Source organism: Sinocyclocheilus rhinocerous, unplaced genomic scaffold (assembly GCF_001515625.1).
Source record: "Sinocyclocheilus rhinocerous isolate Xijiao unplaced genomic scaffold, SAMN03320098_v1.1 scaffold558, whole genome shotgun sequence".
NCBI classification, from domain to species: Eukaryota; Metazoa; Chordata; class Actinopteri; order Cypriniformes; family Cyprinidae; genus Sinocyclocheilus; species Sinocyclocheilus rhinocerous.
The window spans coordinates 423,256-443,004 of NW_015634502.1; the positions used below are offsets into that span (position 1 = coordinate 423,256).

The following is a 19,749-nucleotide window of genomic DNA, read 5'->3' on the forward strand; positions in this document are numbered from 1 at the left end:
AAAAAAAAAAGTATATATATTTTTTTTTTAAATAACCAAAGCTAAATTAGCATCAATTAATCCTTGTTAGCAGATAATTGCTATGCAACCATTTGACAGCTCCTAACAGGCAGCTCCCAGCGTGCTTTTCATTTATAAGACTGTATTAAGAAGAAATGAGGCAGAACTCTGAACATTGTAACATCTACTGCCACAGTTAACCCTTCACACAGATGTGTCGGTTTAACTACCCAAAGGACGTCCAGTGAGCCTGATTTATGGATAGATTCTCTATCCATAAATTGCTCCTGTAATGGAATGAATGTGCAAGTCAGATGTGAAACTGAAGTTCATGATTACACATATGTATTACTTGTTGAGAAACAAGGTCCTCCCCCACCAGCATTTACGCACATTTCTCCACCCACTGCTTTCTCTCTCTTTCTCTGAGGACATGTGGCTGATCGGAGGTCTGTATACACTGGCATTCACTATCATTATTTAACAACTCCCTAATGCTGTGTTTGTTTTACCCTTCATCAGTCATTCTGTCCCTCTGTGGAGACTCTGTGCATCCTAATACAGCCTCATGTCACTGCATGACACATACACATACACTACATCTCACAAACGATCTGTCGGTCACACAGATGACCAGTTCTGTCATATGGGAGAGGTTATCTGATCTATGGCCGTATGGAAGTGCATAGAAAATCACTGAATGGCCCATCATTGCTCAGTCACTGTTAAAGCTTTTTAGCATTTTTGTCAAAATGTAATTTAATGACTGTTTTCAAATAGGTATTTTAAACACTCCCCCACCCAACTCATGCCATTGGTTGAGGCATTTATTGGTCTATTATTTTTTTAATTGTATTAATTAAACTATTAATTAAATTAAGTTCCATTTAATAATTCAGTTATTAAATCATAAAGTTATTCATTCATTTTTTTAAATATATTTTTTAAATTTGGTGTATATCTTCCTTTCATACCCACCCTGCCATGTTCTTAACCAACCAGCATGCCACAAAGAACAAGAACAAGGAAGCGCAACCATCCACACGCTTACACACTAAGCGAGTGAATGTTCACATCAGCGTTATTATCTCATTAAGGACTGGAACAGTAGGGGATCCTTCCCAACCTGTTCTATGTACGCAAATTAGACAACAAACAAAGAAAGAAGAACAAACAAAATAGAGCAGAATAATAAGAGGAACAGAGGCAACCGGGGACCTTTTTACAGTGATAGAATACAGAGAAAGTGTGGCATAATATCTATGTGCTCCCACATTCCAAAATACATGTAGCTAACGGTTTTCATCGTGTAAAAGTTAGTTTCATGTTGGGTTTGTGTACACTTCTTTAACATGTTTCATTTCTGGTTCTACTGTTATTTCCTACTTCTATTTTTGCGTCAAGACAAGAGACAGGTAGTGTACGCTGTCGTTTAGTCACTCTCTCTCAGTCTTTTCTCTTTATCATGCGCAATAAACTCAAAACTGACTTCACCCAGGGTGCTCCCTGGCAGCTCCCATCTGAACGTTCTCCTCTCCATCTTCCTCTGTCTGTTACCCCCCCATGTGAGCAGTGTCTTCCCTTTCACCTTCCCCTGGGTGGCAGGGCTGCAGGGTGCCATGGTGTGGGGTTGGAGCCCCAGTGCAGTGTGGGATGCAGAAGAGTGGCAGAGGGCCTCTCTGATGCAGCTACACCATGGGTGTGCCATGTTTCAGTGTGTGGGGGCGAGAAGGAGGAGGACCTGATAGAGCAGGGGCTCTTTATCCTGTGTGGTTTCAAAAGAGCTACACTGTCATTGTGGACGAAAGAGAAGCAAAAAAGCCACTAATAGCAAATGAGTCAAGCAGCCCATGCTATTCTGTCAGCGCTGACTGGGCTCACAGTGCACATATCATTCATAAAGCTATTAAATATGTATCTGTTGTGTCACAGGCCCACTGTAAACTTTGTTTCATGAGAGTGGTGCTCGATTCAGCTGCAGGGCATCACAAGCTCCCTCTGCTCTCTGTCTGTCAAAGTCTTTCTCTATACCGCTTTAATATTCTTTCTCTCCCTCTCTCTTGATCTGCTTCTGCTCTTTCTCTTTGTTGCTCTCTTTCTAGTTAGGTGGAGTAACTTAATTTATCACCTGTTATGTCCTGTGGCTAACACTGGAAGCAAAAACACACTCGCACGCAGTCAAACACGAAACGTCACATTTAGTTGTGACCACAAGTTCACAGTTTAAAATTAAAGTTTTTTTCTGCTGCCCCAAATCAGGTCAGTCATTCGGGGTTTTACTTACCCTGCCAACAGTTTCACTGGCCCTATATCACAAAAATTGATCAATTTTATTATTAGTAACATATTTTAAGTACCATTTGAAAGTTTAGGGTCAGTAAGAATTTTTTTTTAAGAAATTAATACTTCAGCAAGAACACATTAATTTGTTAAAAATTTACAGTAATGATATTTGTTGTTACAAATAAGTTATATTTCAAATAAATGCTGTTGTTTTTAACTTTCTATTCATAAAAGAATCCTAAAAAATATTAAGCAGCACAACTCTTTTTAATATTGATTATAATAAGATATTTGAGCACCATATCAGCATATCTGAATGATTTCTAAAGGATCATATGACACTGAAGACTGGAGTATTGGCTGCTGAAAATTCAGCTGTGCCATCACAGGAAAAAATTACATTTTTAAATATATGTAAATAGAGAACAGCTGTTTTTAATTAGAATAATATTTCAGAATATTGATTTATTTACTGTATTTTTGATCAAATAAATGCAGCCTTGGTGAGAATGAGAGACTTAAAAACATTTTAAAAATCTGATCGACCCCAAACCATTGAACAGTATGCTTATGCTCACCAAGTTTTACATTTTTTATTAATAAATTTTTATGTTAAATATGTATGTTTAGTCAATCACTGATTTTTATATAAAAAATACAACATTCACTACAAATTATTTATTACTACAAATAATATATCAATAGTCAGCCTAAAACCTAATACATTATCAGGGGGGAAAAAGTAACATATATAAAATGTAAAAATATTTAACATTTTATATTATAGAGATGACAAATTATACTAATAGCTATATGTCACCCTATTCAAGCTATAAAATAATACATGGTTTTGACAACAATTGCATAATATACAAAACATTACTGATTTTTTTGATGGTTCATGTTCATTCTTGTAATTTTAAAGCCTCATATAGTCACCAACAACTGATTAATGGCCCATCAACTATTCAAAATCTATCTCACACTTGCCTTGGTTTATTAGTAAGTGTTTATTGTAAAACCTTGTCTCATAATCTACTGCATTTGCACCAAATGCTGACAATAACATATATACTACAGCTCACTGTAAAACTTCACACTGCTCTCCTAACACTCGCACACTCATGTTTTCCCCCTCATCGATGTCTCTGTTGATTTTCAAAAGTGAGAGGGAGACTTTTTAAAGATTTTTCTTATTAAGGGGGCAAAGGAGAAGAAAGGATGCTGCAAGATTTTAAGTGAGGGAAATGATTGCTTTCTGTTGCTATGCCAACAGAAACAGAAATATCCTCATTGCCGTGCATGTGTGTGTGGCAGAGGGAAGGTTTAGTCAGTGTTCTGCAGTATGGGCCTGTGGCAAGACAACCGTGAGCATATACTGACTCTCTGAGCTGGGGGAAATCTCCTGGTCAAACGTCTGAGACTCGCTTATTCCATCATATCTACTGAGGGATGATAGAGGTTCTACAAAAGCAGGTGTTTCAAACACATACAGGTGTTTTAGAAAATCACCATATTTACATCATATTTGTAACCTAATGTGACTTATCTGTCGAGTGAATTTTAGGACAACTTTAAATGGAAAGAAAAAGAGAAATTTATACATTTTGCTCTGCCAAAATTAAATGTTTGAAGTTAATGATTTTGCACCCATTGTAATACGATAACTAGGTAATAATAAGAAAAGCAAAACGGTAGATACATTACAGATATGTTGTAAAAACTAGCTGTTACAACTTGTAAATACGCTCTAAAGCTTTTATCAAATTATATTTTGCATCAGAGACACTGAGGGGGGAAAAAAGCTTAAGAACTGACACCTTGTCCAATGTAACTTTGTGGTCAGCTGTTTTCATCATAGTGTGTGTGTGTGTTTGTGTGTGTTTTTAAGTGTCTACCCTCTCTTGCTCAGAACTCCAGGTCAGCAGAAGGCTGATCTGTGCAGAGAAACACTCTCAAGAGACGCTGTTGTCCAGCCTGCAGGGATCAGGAGACACTGTCTTCTGTCCTGAAGGAGTTGCTTCTCTTGGCGACTGATCTCAAAAATAGACACATATCCACCCAAATTGTTGTTGACAACAGGACACGTATCCACACTCAAACGCATGAAGAAGAGACGGACTTAAACTGTAGCAAACCGCTTTTCGATTCCATTATTAGCATATCACTGAGGACAAAAATCAGGCAAAAATCTCATTATGATAAGTGATTAATTAGCGAGCATATCTGCAGAGAGCCTTGGAGAAAAAGGGATCTAAACAGACCTTCCCTCAGCTCCCCTCCCCACCCCTTCAAACCCAAAGACACTCTCTGCCTCAACAGTGGCCTTTTATCTACCAGTCATTTGCATGAATGCTAACAGTTTTGCATGATGCATTTGCAATAGCAGGTTACGACATGAAAAGCCCACAGAGCGCACTGTGCTGTCCACACGCAACATACAAGACAACCACAATGTCCACTGACACAAAGACTCTCTTTATCTCATATACTTCATCAGCACTGACCCAAAAGTCCTTAAATCAGTTATTTCCCTTAAAGTCTAGCATGCAAAAACTGAATAACTCAAAGAAAGAGACTTTTATTAAACTTAAAAGTCTCATGCTAACTAAGACTGCATTTATTAATCAAAAATAGTTCCTACAAAAACAGTAATATTGTGAATTATTATTACAATTTAAAAGAACTGTTTTCTATTTTTAACATATTTTAAAATGTAATTTATGGCAAATCTGAATTTTTAGCAGTCATTACTCCAGTCTTCAGTGTAACATGATCTTCAGAAATCATTCAATATGCTGATTTGGTGCTCAAGAATCATTTCTTATTATTATCAATGTTGAAAATAGTTGTGCTGCTTAATATTTTTATGGAATCCATTGTTTTTCAGGATTATTTGAGAAAGCTCAAAAGAACAGTATTTATTTGAAACAGAAATATTTTGTAACATTATAAATTTAATCCATACTTGCTGAGTGAAAGTGTCAATTTAAAAAAACAAAAGGAAAAAAAGATAAATAAACTTACTGACCCCAAACTTTCAAATGGTAGTAAAAGTTAAAACCTGCTTAATGAAGTCCATCTGCTGCATTCAAATAAACCGGTCTCACCTTTTTTTTGTTTGATTTAACTAAACATTTGCATTGTTAGCTGCAAGCTATCATATCAGAGGACAAAAATGTTACCATGTTACTGTCTAGATTTACTAAGAACTGTTTTGATTGTGCTACCACACACACAAACCGCTTGATTGACCCACTTCAGTCTGTCTCTTAGAAGTGAGAAGCCTCCTACTTGAAATGGATGTTTGATTCAGAAGTAGGTGATCTGATCTAGTACCCTCTTTCGCATCTTTTACACTATTGTCTTTTTGAGGTTTTGGGATTCACATAAGTAGAATTGGTCCAAGTGCGTGAACCCTTGCGTCTGAAACTATAGGAATGTACAATATAAAAACAATATGCGAAGTTATGTACATTTATATGTAGATGTACATTGTCATTGTGTGTGTTTGTTTTTGTGTGTACCGCATGTGCTTGTGTGTGTGTAATGAGAGAGGGTCACGGATGGTGCTGCTCTGGTGTTCCTCCCCTCGGCTCCTTCTCTCTGTTGCCATGGAGAGACCGTTCTCTTCTCCCATAGGAGAAGAAATTAACACCATTTTTAACTGGCTCCAGGGCCTCCCCCCTACCAGAGAGAAAGAGAGAGAGCTCCTACAAACACACACTCGCACACCTACACAGATAACCACACACAGACACAGTCCTGGTACACGCTGCCTCCCTGAGCGGATCAGGGAGGATGTGTGCATGTGTGTATACGAGGAGCTGAAAGCGTCCGTCACACCCTGTCAGAGAGAGAGAGAGAGGAGGGGAGAAAATAACGAGTGGCTGAATGAGAGGGAGGGTTAGGAATGAGGAAAGAGTGAAGGGAGAGAGAGAAAAATGTAATATGGATTTAATGGAAGAGCTTCGTGAACTTACAATGGCAGGAAGGTGGAGAGAGTGGGCCGGTGGATTGAACAGAGACGAGAGGAGAGGAAAGGAAAGGAACGGAGGGATTACACTTCATCTTTCCTTGACCTTCATGCACAAAGATTCACACGCAGCTTCCCTGCCCCGTAACTCTCTTCTAAATCCCCCACCTCCCACTGAGAGAACGGGTTTCAACGATTTGTAGGTCTATACCTTCTGCTGGCCTCACGGGGTGGAGATGGGACTTTAAGAGGTGACCTGTTATCAGATTTGCAGCAAGCTGATCTGAATCGCCTACATTGTTGAAACAGTTCCTCTCTCACACACATGCACACACACACACACACACACACACACACATTTTTGGCTCTTCCACTGTAATACAAATATTCCCCCCATTTTCCCTCAAGCACTATATCACTGTAATGTGTTATGGCAGCTTTAAACAAAGCAATTCATAAATATACTGCTGGATATTAAGTGTCTAGGTGTCTGATAGCAGACAACACTCAATTCGCTCTCAATGTTATAAATTTAGCTATGTTTGCTAAGGCTAGCAGCACTGTATCTATTCATATGGGCGGTTTAGAATTAAACTTTGGCGTATAAGTCGTCCTGCACCGCTTGTGCTGTGGACATGAATGATATCGCAAAATGTGTGGTTTTTGCAGAAGAGGTGCAATATTACTTTTCTAAGCAATCTAACATACAATTTCTCTGTGGCGGAGGATAAAAAGGGTGAGAAACAAATTCAATAAACTTACACTGAAGGCAATCTCCTAGCAATAGCATTTACTAATGCACTAAACACCACTCAGAATGCCCTAGCAACCTCCTAGCAATGCACTAAAACACTCAGAATTCCCTAGCAACCTCCTAACAACACACTATACACCACTCAGAACAACTTAACCAAATGATCCATCTAAGGCAACAACATTTTTACCACCATGGTGGTGAGTTTGGAAAAGCCAAGGACCACTCGATTTACTTTAGAAAATATACAAATAAAAATAATTCTTAACCCCACAAGTCATTGTGATGCAAAGACTTTTGTACTATCTGTGTTTGTTCATCCACATTGCTTTAGTTTATCTTAATATTGATGAAGCCTATGTATCTTGACAGCAGTGAAGAAAAGGCTACTGACCACTCAAGCTCTATGGTTCAAGCTATTGAGTATTTTATTTTCTAAAAGCATATTAGACGTATACGTATCTAATGTGTCCTGTTTGGTGCCATATCGGTCATGTTCAGTTATGTTGCTCTAGTCTATCAGGTCTTCTTTACCTTTTTCACTGTAAATATTTGCTAGGGCTCCTTTTCTCCGTCGGCCCATGCATACGTGCTTGTGTGTGCGAGTGTGACCCAGCTGCCTCCTTTCTCTTGCCCCCTCCCTTCACTGCCCCTGTGTGTGTATGACTGTTCAGAGACTCTCTGTCTGTGTGCGTGTGTGTGTGTGTGACTGCCAGAGGGGGTGGGGGGTCGGGGTGGCCGCTTGCCGAATCAGCCCCTCCAGTCTCCTAGCAACAGAGCTGTTTGGAGCGGGACGGGTGAGAGAGGGAAAGAAAGAGAGAGAGAAAAGCAGAGAGAAAGAGAATAGGAGGGATAGAGAAGAGGAGAGGGGTATTGAAAAATATGCTACATCTGGAAAAAGCCCAGGCTTGCTGGGTCTTGAGAAAAGAGAGAGACAGATAGAGTTTTAGAAGGGGAAATGCTGATTACTGCTGCTGACAATTCACAGCGCTTCTTTAAAATGATGAGAGGATGATGAAACCGTGCACTTTCAGGCCCAGAAAGCAGTATCTCACACACACCAGTTCAGTTCTACAGTGGTTTAATGATTAAACACACACGCTGTTGCTCCACGTTGGGAACGAACAGTCAGCTCTGCCTGCGAATCTAAACACTGCTCTTTTGTGCTTTGAGGAAGAGTGAGTTGAGAAGAGTGTGTTCACCTGATCAGGGTTAACTGAAGCTAAAACACTCACTGTGTGAATCATACTTTCTGCTGTCACAATCGGTTACTGTTTATTGTATTATTAATTTAAATAGTAGGCCTACATTTAAATCGAACAAGCATTTCATTGTTTATATATATATATATATATATTTTTTTTTTTTTTTTACAATTTTATGCACTCTGGTATGCTTGATTTTGATTGGTCAGTTGTTGCATTCTGTAAATATTTTTGACCACTAAACGGTTATTCACCGTTGTCCCAGTCAACTAATTTCCTAAATAGCCGAAAATAAAAATTGTGTTATTATTTACTTATGTTCAAGTTATACCGTGTGACTTGCTTCAGCTGAACCATTTTAGTACAAAAGAGCCTGATATTTAAACGATTTTACAGTAAAACTGTGGTGAAAACGCTGTTCTTCTGTCCGTCATGCAGCACATTCCAGACCACTAGGTAGTAGAAATGCACATTTTTATGCTGGTGCATTGAAACAGTAGAAGAAGCAGGTGACCATTTCAACCACCTAGTGGGCTAGAGTTATATGGTTTGGAAATTACATGAGGGTGAGTAAATAAACTTTTTTGGGAGGAACTGTTCCTTTAAGTAAATACAGTATATAAATAGTCAGCCATTGTACTCTGCAGGCCCTTTTCCCATATAATAAAATTTCAACTCAAATTACAATATTCATCTTATTCATCATATTGTTATTTTGTGAGTACAGAGTCATTGAAATACAATATTTCATGTCCACTTATTAATTTATTTACAAAGTTGCAAAGTAATAAATCAGATAATGTACAGTTAGCCAGTCATTATTGCAAAACAAACCACTTTAGAGTGAAATTAGATCCCATGCTTCACAGTGGGATTTATTTTGGGATGACCATCTGATTTAAATGTGATATATTGTTTCTATTGCACACACTGTGATTCAGTAACTTAACACTGAACTGGTCCATATTTGAATCTATATGGGTGCAGTACGGTGTCGCTGTGTGTCAGGTTTGGCCCAAGTTAGGCCTTGGGTAGAGCTGAACAGATCGCCCTGATCCTGCTGGCCTACTTTAGTCACCCATACACTTGTGTCCCAGACTGTGATGTGCCCTCAGATTGGGGAAAGGGGCGGGTGGTAGAGAAAATGTTTGTGTCTGTGAGCGCATGTGTGAAAGCAACTGGAATGAAGCATTCAAGCTAAGATGGAGATGTTTGTAGGACAGAGTTAAACACACACAGTCCTCCCCCCACGGCTATGGCTGAGGCTTTCTTCTCAAAGGTATTGCAGGAGCCTGTGTCTGGTGTCCTCCTGGAGGGACCATTTCTAGGATATTCTCTGGTAGACAGAGAGGAATAGTGTTTCTGCATAGGTGTGGCGTGGTCACCTCGTGACCGAGATCATGAAAACCAGGTTGGTGCATGTTTGACTGATCATGGCATAATAAGAGTGGTAATTATGACGAGAGGAGGGAACGCATGCACGAGCCGGACGGCTGGAGAGGGCCGGATTAAAGCGAGACTGCTCTGTGCAGTCTTTTAGTGGTTTTAGTTGCCATGGCAACCTTCATTACCTGGCACTTGGGAAAGGGGGAGTGAGAGAAAGAGGGAAGATGGAGCGGGACAGGAGAAAAAAGGAATGGAGAGCAGCAGAAAGAGAGAAAAAATGTGTCTTTGGGAAAAGGTGAAAGAGAAAGCAAAACAAGTGGAGAATACAGGAAGAAACGTTAGGCCCACTGGGAATCAAAGTAGAAATTTGCAGTAAAAGAATTAGGGAGAGAGAAATAATATATGAAGAGGAAGGAGAATGACTGCTACTTCCTTCTTTTACACCACACCTGCTGTTGTGTGTGTAAAAAATTAAAACAGGCAATACAAGCTAGCTTAATTTATGCCAGTTATAGAATCTAGTAACACAACAAAAGAAAGCAATACTGAAGTCTAGAAAAGATGTTTGTGAGAAATTTTGAGTGTAATTTTTCAATGTTAAAATAAATAAAAATAAATAACCAAAATAAAATCCAGTTTAATATTACAATAATCAAGTTTATTATTCAGAGATAAGCTATTGGTAAATAAATCCCCCCCAAAATTGTACTGTACTGTGTAAAGTGTACTGTGGGACTTCAAGTATAGCCCGGCATAGCAAGAGCAGCTGAACCAATGGTGTGATTTTGGGGCAGGACAAGAGGAGTGTTCTGGAAACCTGTTTGAAAACAGTACTTTTTGCAGTTCCATTTTGTTTCACGTAGTTACTTTGGAAAAAGATGTGTCATTCTGAAGTAAAGCCAAGAAAAAATAATGAGAGAGCAACAAAGAACATGTGACGGTTGAGCCTGTGTGGGACTGGGGGAATAAGAAGCGATCAGAGTTCCTGTAGGTGTCACATGACCTGCTGCCCTGCACACCTGCCCGAGAGCGCTGCCAGTTGCCATAGCGACAGGGTCAGCTTTATGGAAAGCAGGGTTGAAGGTGGCAATGGTGGGAGGTGGGGCTGGTTGTGTGTGTGTCTGTGGTGAAGAAAGCAGTTATTTTTAAAATGCTGCAGAAAAGAGTTCAAAAACCACACTCTATTTCTCTCGCACACAAATCTAAACAGTGGAGATATTCTGTAAGAAACCCCTTGAGCTGTGGAGGACTTAATATTAGATTCAGATCAATGAACGTCTGAATAATACACTACACAAAGAGACTCTCTTAGCCTTATACATAGCCACCATAACCTTGGGGCGGTACTCATAAAGCCCTGTAGCACAGCACTCATCCAGGCGCTGTTTAAGTGACTGAGATCAGCATAAATGTGGAGAATGCAACTCAGAAACTCAAATAATGTATGAGCTGTAACGAATTGTGCCCATAAAGATACCAGTCTGACTGGTGCAGACAGAGTTCAGCTGGTTGCTGTGTCATTACTGCTGTCAGAGGCCTTTGCTTTATGGAAAGCAGGGTTGAAGGTGGCAATGGTGGGAGGTGGGGCTGGTTGTGTGTGTGTCTGTGGTGAAGAAAGCAGTTATTTTTAAAATGCTGCAGAAAAGAGTTCAAAAACCACACTCTATTTCTCTCGCACACAAATCTAAACAGTGGAGATATTCTGTAAGAAACCCCTTGAGCTGTGGAGGACTTAATATTAGATTCAGATCAATGAACGTCTGAATAATACACTACACAAAGAGACTCTCTTAGCCTTATACATAGCCACCATAACCTTGGGGCGGTACTCATAAAGCCCTGTAGCACAGCACTCATCCAGGCGCTGTTTAAGTGACTGAGATCAGCATAAATGTGGAGAATGCAACTCAGAAACTCAAATAATGTATGAGCTGTAACGAATTGTGCCCATAAAGATACCAGTCTGACTGGTGCAGACAGAGTTCAGCTGGTTGCTGTGTCATTACTGCTGTCAGAGGCCTTTGAGCCTGTCAGAGTGACTCTTACTCCTGAAGTCTCATTCTGCCAAACAAGACTACAGTTTACTGGTCTAAAACACAGACAGAATTGCTTTGCAGCTGTCTGAAACAAACCTGGAATTGTGTAATGGGTTTCATCTAGGGATTGTTGGGGGCAAATTTATGGTTTAAGACTAAGGTTTTTACACTTATTGTCATTTTACATCAGGGCTAATATTGCGAGCTGTTTCACAAGAGGCAAACAATAATAAACTAAACAGTGCTTACCTCATTAAATATTCATGAGCTTTGTACAGTCGCTGAAACTTCACATGCTGTTTAGTGGCGTTGTTTGAGAGAAAAATGAAAATGTCGAACAAATGCAACTGGAGTGAAGATGAGAATGTGTTATTTGTTTTTGTACAGAGCTGTTACTTGTCCAATCAATGTTACTGACCTCATGAATATGCAAATAAAAACATTAACCCAGGGTTTACAAATGTACAGTGGGAAATCTAGTAACCTGAATTGAAACCCAGTAATACCCATTTGCGGTGGTTGTGAAAAGCATAATAAAGTACGAGTGATAGGCCATGTTCACACTGCAAGCCTTGGGGCCCGTTCACACAGAATGTGTTTTTCCATTCAACTACTCTACTTTTCCATTGTGTGTCTATGTAAACACTCTAGACAGATGTGTTTGACCGTTGCACTCATGTCACGGTCCTCAAGTTAAAATACAAAGATGGTACACAGAAAGCTGTCATACAAAAAACAAATCTTTGGATTGACTCCCGACATCACAGAATTGTAATGAATGTCAATTTGAAGTGACGTAAAAGTAGTATGGATTCCAATGATATGACTGTTCAGACTTCATTGCAAAACATCGGACCTGTATGTGAATTAGGAACACATATGGAAGTGGCCAAATCAGAATCGGAAAAATAAGATTCCATGTGGTTTGTGCTGTTCACACAATGGAAAAACAGATGATAGTCACATGTGAGCAAATGAATTTGGGAATTTGGGCCACTTTTACCTGTAGTCTAAAATAGCCATAGTTTTTGAATGTTGATCTTTCTTCTGTTTTTCATAATCACATTTTCTCTCTGTCTCTCTACAGTGTTCAGATGGAGGGGCGGCCCAGGACAGCTCTTTGAAGCGGGTTGCTGTGGTGGAGGATTTTTTTGATATCATCTATGCCATGCATGTCGAGATGGGGGCAGATCCCGGACGAGCACCCAAACACGCCGGCCAGAAAAAGACCTATAAAGCGGTGAGTTGCAATCATTCAGTACATAAAAAATAGTCAAAACACACTTCAGGGAAACTCTTTACTCTTGCTATAAAAGTACATGCATCATAGACTTTGTGTGCAGCAATGTGCAAAACTCCCCTCTACTTATTGTTATGACCACACAAACAACTCTAAAATAGAACATCTGAGTAACTATAATGAGTGGAGGCTGTTGCTGGGGCAACAGCAGCCATTTTGAAACACCTGTCGCAATGTTGAGCCATTATAGTCTATAAAGCAACAAGGAGTCCAAGCTTTAGATAAAAGAACACATTTTGTGGATTTACTCTTTGGGTTTTTTTAATGCAGCAATGCACTAATGCATACTAGCGATGCTGGCCAGCTTTTTCCGACTCGCATCCACCCACGCATGTGAAAAACAAACGATGCAATCTAAAATCATTTTAAACCTGATCCCGTCTGCCCCACCAATGTAAGTCAACATCACTACCTCTCAAGCTGTCAAACATGACAAGACCCAAGTGACAAGTATTGCATCATGGGACTTATATAAAGCTGCCTGGTTCGCCAAGCCCAGAGGAAAATTGTATTCCTCAGAGTTTGCCCTTTCGTGAATCAGGACTTCTGTAGTTCTCAGTAGGGCTTCACAATTAATTAAAATAAAACCGAAATCGTGCTATGGCTTAATGTGATTATTCATTGTGTGTTTCTGAGTGAAGTGCCATTGTGTTCTACACGTGAGCAGCTCATTATTTTGTGTTTTCAGTTCACAGTAAATGCAGCTCCACACAAACTCATCTGAATGTGCTGAACATGGACCAACCGTCTTTCCAAACTTCCAATGAAAATAGCATATAAACTGGCTGATGTCAACAAAAGAGAACCTTTAAGGTGTACCTGTAGTTTTCCACCAAAATAAATTGTTTAACATCTCGAAATTTTAAATTGTGATAGCCTTAAATATTAGAATTGTCATTTTACAGTATATAATAAAATATCTTAAAAAAAAATTAATCACAGTAGTAACATTTATAATATTTATTATTGTATATAAATAATGCTTTTATTTAGTAATAATAATATTTATAAAATCATATTGAAACAAAATCACAACATTTGGGGGCAATCCTACAAATATTGTGCAGTCCTACAAATAAGCACAGCAAACATGGATTTTTTTTTTATTGCAATCAGTTTTTATCAGAAAAATCAATATTAAGATATTGAAATCCTGTTTATATTGAAATCTCTGACTTTGATAGCAGACTTGTGCAATCTGTGCACAGTTTGGGGCTTTGCTGAGGTATTTTCTGAAACTCAGCAATACATGTAATATTACTGGATATTTTTCAGGAGAATAATCTGGGAAGCAGAAGATCCTTAATTTACTGTATAGGAAAAGCAATTACTGAAATCTTGTTTCTTCCCAGTGGTATAGGACAAAAAAAATAGCCACAGACAGTGGATTTCATTTTGGACTGATATCCAGCTGAATTTTAAGTTGCCCAAACTGCAGGTATGAGTCAACCTGTGCATTACCTTTGCAAACCTTTTGTCTCTAGTGTACAGCTCTATTTTCTGTCTTACTGTCTCTTTCTCTGACTGTCTGAGAAGTCTGAGAGGTCTTAAAAACTTAAGTGTCAGACAGAGTTTTTGTATGATATTTAGTGGAGAGAAAAAAACATTTTTGGTTCAATTCAAAACAACTCTGCTCATCTGCTACTGGTGCTCATAATAAGGAGTACTTTCTCAACCACTTTTCTTAGGTGTAAAGGGAGCTGTGTGTGTGACTCACCTCTCCTTTATCTGAGACACTGGTGAATGAAGAAGGAGGAACAAACATAACTGAGTTAGCGACTGAATCTGAGGGACCAAACACACTCATACTGATCTGACATGCAACATTGTGAGAGGGATTTTATATCACATGCCTTTATTCTTGTGCAGTGTCATTTCTCTATGAGGCTGCACTAGAGTGTTTTGTGTAGTGTGTAATTATAAACAGGCTATTATGTTTCTTAGCACATACATTCAGCATAGGTGTTATTGGGTTATTATGTTGCTTATTATTTGATAATGAGGGAGGAAGAAAGTCGATATGTAGTACAACCTAATGCAGCATTTAGCATCTGATCCAATTAAATGTGAAACACACAGAATAGAGTTAACATATATTCTTCTAGAGGTAGGTAGGGGTGTAAGCGTGTACCGAGTATGTTTGATTGTGCTCTCCTGTGCTGTGATTCCTTGGTGTGTGAAAGCAGGTGTCGGGTTCCAGCCCCCACTAAGCTCTGTGCTAATCGCCTAATTAAAGCAATTAACTGCCTGATAGCCATGTTTTTGACATTTGGCACACACTGAACCACTCTAAAACTGCTGGACTATCAGACAAGCAAATATCAGTGCACTCTTAAGTTCTCGCCGATTGGCTGTGACCTTAAGAAATCAGCTGTGATTGGCTTGATTTGCTCTGTTTGAACTGACTGCTTGGTGGTGTCCAGAATCCTTCAGTTTTACATCCATGGCCCTGTCCCAAATGGCACCCAAGACTTTCAGGTCCTGATCAGAGTCCATACTTTTGAGACGACGGCACATATGGTGACACGTGCCAGGTAGTAGAACACTATAAAGTCTGCACCAGTGCAGGCTTTTCTGGAGAGTGACTGAAATAGATTAATATATTATATTAATTATTTTTATTGTATAAATAATATTACAGTATCACTTAAAATAATTATACAAATTATTATTTATTATATTCATTGTAATATTATTTTTAGGGGTGATTTAAATAATAATAATAATAATAAATATTTATTTATTATCTTATATTAATTATTAATGATTTTAATTGAATCAAATTATTAATTAATATTATTTATTACATTTATTTTAATGTTTTAAAGGAGTGACTAATAATAAAAATACTACTATTACTACTACTACTACTAATAATAATAATTGCATTATTCATTACTGGAAATTAATATATTAATTATTAATTAGTTTGACTGTACAATGTTATACAATCTAAAATCATAGTACCAGTTATTATTATTATTATTATTAATGATAATAACCATCACCATATTTAATATTTAAGTAACCTCTTATGCATTTGCAGATGTGCATATAAATCAACTCTAGATATAATTATTGTGACTAAAGAAAAAAAAAATCAACATCACCCTTCCTGTCCTGACCCACTACCCTTTCATACTGCTGCTGTTTGCATACTGCCCTCTAGTGGTGGAATGACAGGACTGCCGTGATGCTGTGTTGAGATTGAGACCACTGAACGGGCACCTATTAACACCACTACCTGATTAAATGCATTTCTGTGGCTTTGAAATTTTCATTTTTGTGTATATTGTTCATTGTCATACTGGACCTAAGCCTGTTCCCTTGAAGGAGAGAGAGAGAGGGGCATTCATTGGTTTGGACATACAAAGGAAAAGGAGCACCCCCAATACTGAAGATGCAAAAGATGTTTGTGTGTGTGTGTGTGTGTGTGTTTTGGGTGTGTGCGGGGGTGGCACGGGGCTGCACAATGTCCTTGGGGCAGCATTCACCTCCTCTCCTCAGCCAATGCCCTGGAGAGCCCTGCTGTCAGGTCTCATAGCACGACCAGCCCACAGAGACCAGACCCGCCAGCCTGGGAGTTGAGGGCAGTCTGGGAGCATGGCATTCTGGGAGGTGCTGTTTTCCCTGTGTGGCCTTTTCCCTCTGTGCTGCCTCTGTGGGGGGGGGTGCAGCCATTCCTACTGCTCCATCACCCTATCTGTGTGAAGGTTGCACACAGAAAGCCTGCAGCAGAAGAAAGCAAGAACAAAAGAGAGAGGAGCGAGAAGAGACAGAGACAGAAACAGACCAGAAAAGAGAGGGAAGGGAAAAGAAAAGGGAGGTGTTGCAAAGGAGACTTCATGTTGCAGGCACACTTATTATGCATTTAAATATATCCTCAGTAGGCAGCTCAGAACACAATAAACAATTTTTGTCATTATGCTCCCTCGTTTCTGCTTCTCTGTTTGTTTAATCTCCCCCAAAATGTTTGCTGACTCCTTTCCACTCTCTCTATTGGTTGTCAGATTGCAGAGACCTACGCATTTCTTCCACGTGAGGCGGTGACCCGTTTCTTGATGAGTTGTGGAGAATGCCAGAAAAGGATGCACATCAACCCCAGCACGGCAGAGTTCAAAGGTCAGACGCCATGCTTGCACTTTCATGCCTAAATTTACCATTTTTAATGGTTTGGATGGTACACATGAATAAGTACCTCTGAGTAAATTGCCTGTTTTTGTTCATTTTATCATTAATTAAAGTTTTGGGAGTGCATCGCCCTTTAGCGGTAATTAGGAAGACAAGATTTCCAAAATCTTCATTAAAGTCGCACTCTTTTTGATGAGCCACAGAGGCAAGACTAAAATTCTGCACTTCTACAGGCCCCTCGTAATTAATGCATGAATAATCTGCCCCACACGCTTCCCACAGTAAACATCAGATTAAAAATAAATAAATAAATGAATGAAAAATAATGCTAAAGGAAAAATGCACACAATCCTTCAAGTCATGACATAGCAGACGCTGATGTGATGACCTTCAAATATGCCTTCTGTCTGGATATTTGCATCAATATTCAGAGACAGTAGTGCTCTTACAATCGAAACAGCTTTATTATTATCATAGTGTTTTATGACTTATTAAATCAGCAGCACAGCAATAAGCACCTTTACTTGAACATGAATAAGAAGGAATTTGTAGAGATTGGGTCATTTTTCTACAACTGAGATATTATGCTCTATATGCTGTAAGTCAGCTATCTGCGCAGGCATGACGTTGGTCTGCCATTAGTCACAGGCTGATGTGATTAATTCACACTGCCACAGATGAGCTTGATTTCGATAAAGCTGAAATAGTCTCAAAATTAAAAGAAAGAAAGAAAGAAAAATGTATATATATATATATATATATATATATATATACATATAATTTACAAATATGTAACTTTAATTTCTTTTAGTTTAATTCTTTTATTATAGTAATTATAAATAGTAATAAAATATTTTTAGAAATTATTTTAGCTTTAATTCAGTGACTAAAAACATTTTCAGTTTTATAGTTGAATGGTTTTTATATATGAATATGATTGTCAAACTGTACTCATACTATGAGGGGAAAAAATAATAATAATAATAAAAAAAGGTTTTACTGTATTATTGGACATGTTCACAATTTTATTTCTTTCCCTGGGAATGTTTTATCTGGCAGTGCTATTCCAGACAAGGAAGACCCCTTTCCTGTCCAAATAATCCAGACATCATCTTGGCTTCCAGCAGGATTCGGATAATGATAAAACCAAACAGAACCCATCTTTTGCATGTCTACACCAGACTTTCCAACAGGAAAAATGGGTCAGATTTTCTTTGCAGGATCAAACCATCTGCATTCGGTTTCCTCTTACATTCTCCACCCTCATGTTGTCAGGTATGAGAACGGGGTCAGTTTGTCTGAAATTTGTTACAGCGAGAGTCAAACTTCAAAACCATTGCCTTCCATATGCTTTGGGTTGCATTTTCCTAAGCCTCTGTAGAGCAGCAGCGTTTATTTATAATTAAACCTTTCATTGGGGTTTTATTGGACCTGTACACTTTAGTCAATGCCGGAAGCATGAATCTAGACTAGTTGTAAAGGTATGACATATCTGATGTATTTACAACTGTATCTTGCTATTGTAAACTACAATGCAGCCAGCATGAGGTATTGATATAAATTAAAGGCTTAGGTAGTAAATGTGATTTAATATGAAATTAGTTTCCTAAACACTGGACACTGTCCAAATGATCTGCTCTGACATACGGGATGGTGCGACCACCGCTGTTTGTTTTCTCTCTTACACACACACATACACAGATGCAAATATATGTAAGCTAATTCACATTCACAAAAAAGTTTTTATATTTGCAAACAGCAATTTACAAACTCATAACCTAATTCATATTTACAAAACATGATTTGCAAATGCAAAACCAAATTTGTGCCTTTGGAGAGAATGAATGTTAAAAAATTTTGAATAGTGAATTAGCTGATCAGCTCCTGCCTACAGGGGTTTTTAAAGAATTGTGTCATCCCTGCTCTCCAAAGCAGTTTATATAATAGAAATTTGCTATTGAACTGTTTGCATTATATAGCGGCTGGGAACCCTGTAGAGTCAGAAAATCTGTGTCCAAACAAAAGCCTGCCTGCATTTATTATGTTTGATTTTAACAAAGACCCAAGGGGGTTTCGGCCAGAGCATGTGAGCGGAGCGGAGCGTGAGCGGTAATATTTCCTTAAGAGCGCAGAGCGCCTTTCTGAAGATTCCGCTCCGCTCGCTCAATACGCTCTCTCAAGAGTGCCTTCTAGAGGACCGAACTGAGTCATGCACACTATTGAATAGGATTGAGTGAAACTATATAGAGTGGGGGAACTATGTCACTTTGCAGGCGGATCGGCTGTTAGCATCGCACTGGTTCCCTCGACAAAAAGCCAATAGGATTTTTCAACTTAGGCTACAAGCGAACAGCACCACGGTCGCTCGCCTTTAGCGTCACCACCACCTGCTCCCGACAACTTTATCAAACGTATTTTTAACACGTTCAGCGAAAAGGATTTAGTCTGTATTTGAATTTTAACCCACGCTACGTGAACCTTTTCCTATAAACTGGAATAAATACAAAACTAGAGCCAATCTAAAACTGAAATGAGACATTAGTAATAAATAGTATAGTGAATAAATGAAATAATCATAACTAAAAGACATATGAAAGCACGTATTTCTGTACATTTCGAAATAAGGTGCATTAAAAGTCCTTGATTAATATGAATATTTTAATTAAAAACGTGTCTCC

At 38.7% G+C, this 19,749-nt stretch overlaps 1 protein-coding gene across 1 annotated transcript in view; it reads left to right on the top strand.

Annotated features, from left to right (window-relative positions):
* The window catches only part of LOC107745834 (nucleolar protein 4-like), a 36,764-nt gene that overhangs the window by 2,368 nt on the left and 14,647 nt on the right, over nucleotides 1–19,749 (top strand). The window contains exons 2-3 of the mRNA XM_016559839.1: nucleotides 12,728–12,880; nucleotides 16,951–17,062. Coding sequence (XP_016415325.1) covers nucleotides 12,728–12,880; nucleotides 16,951–17,062 — 265 coding nt within the window. The remainder of the gene's footprint in view (nucleotides 1–12,727; nucleotides 12,881–16,950; nucleotides 17,063–19,749) is intronic.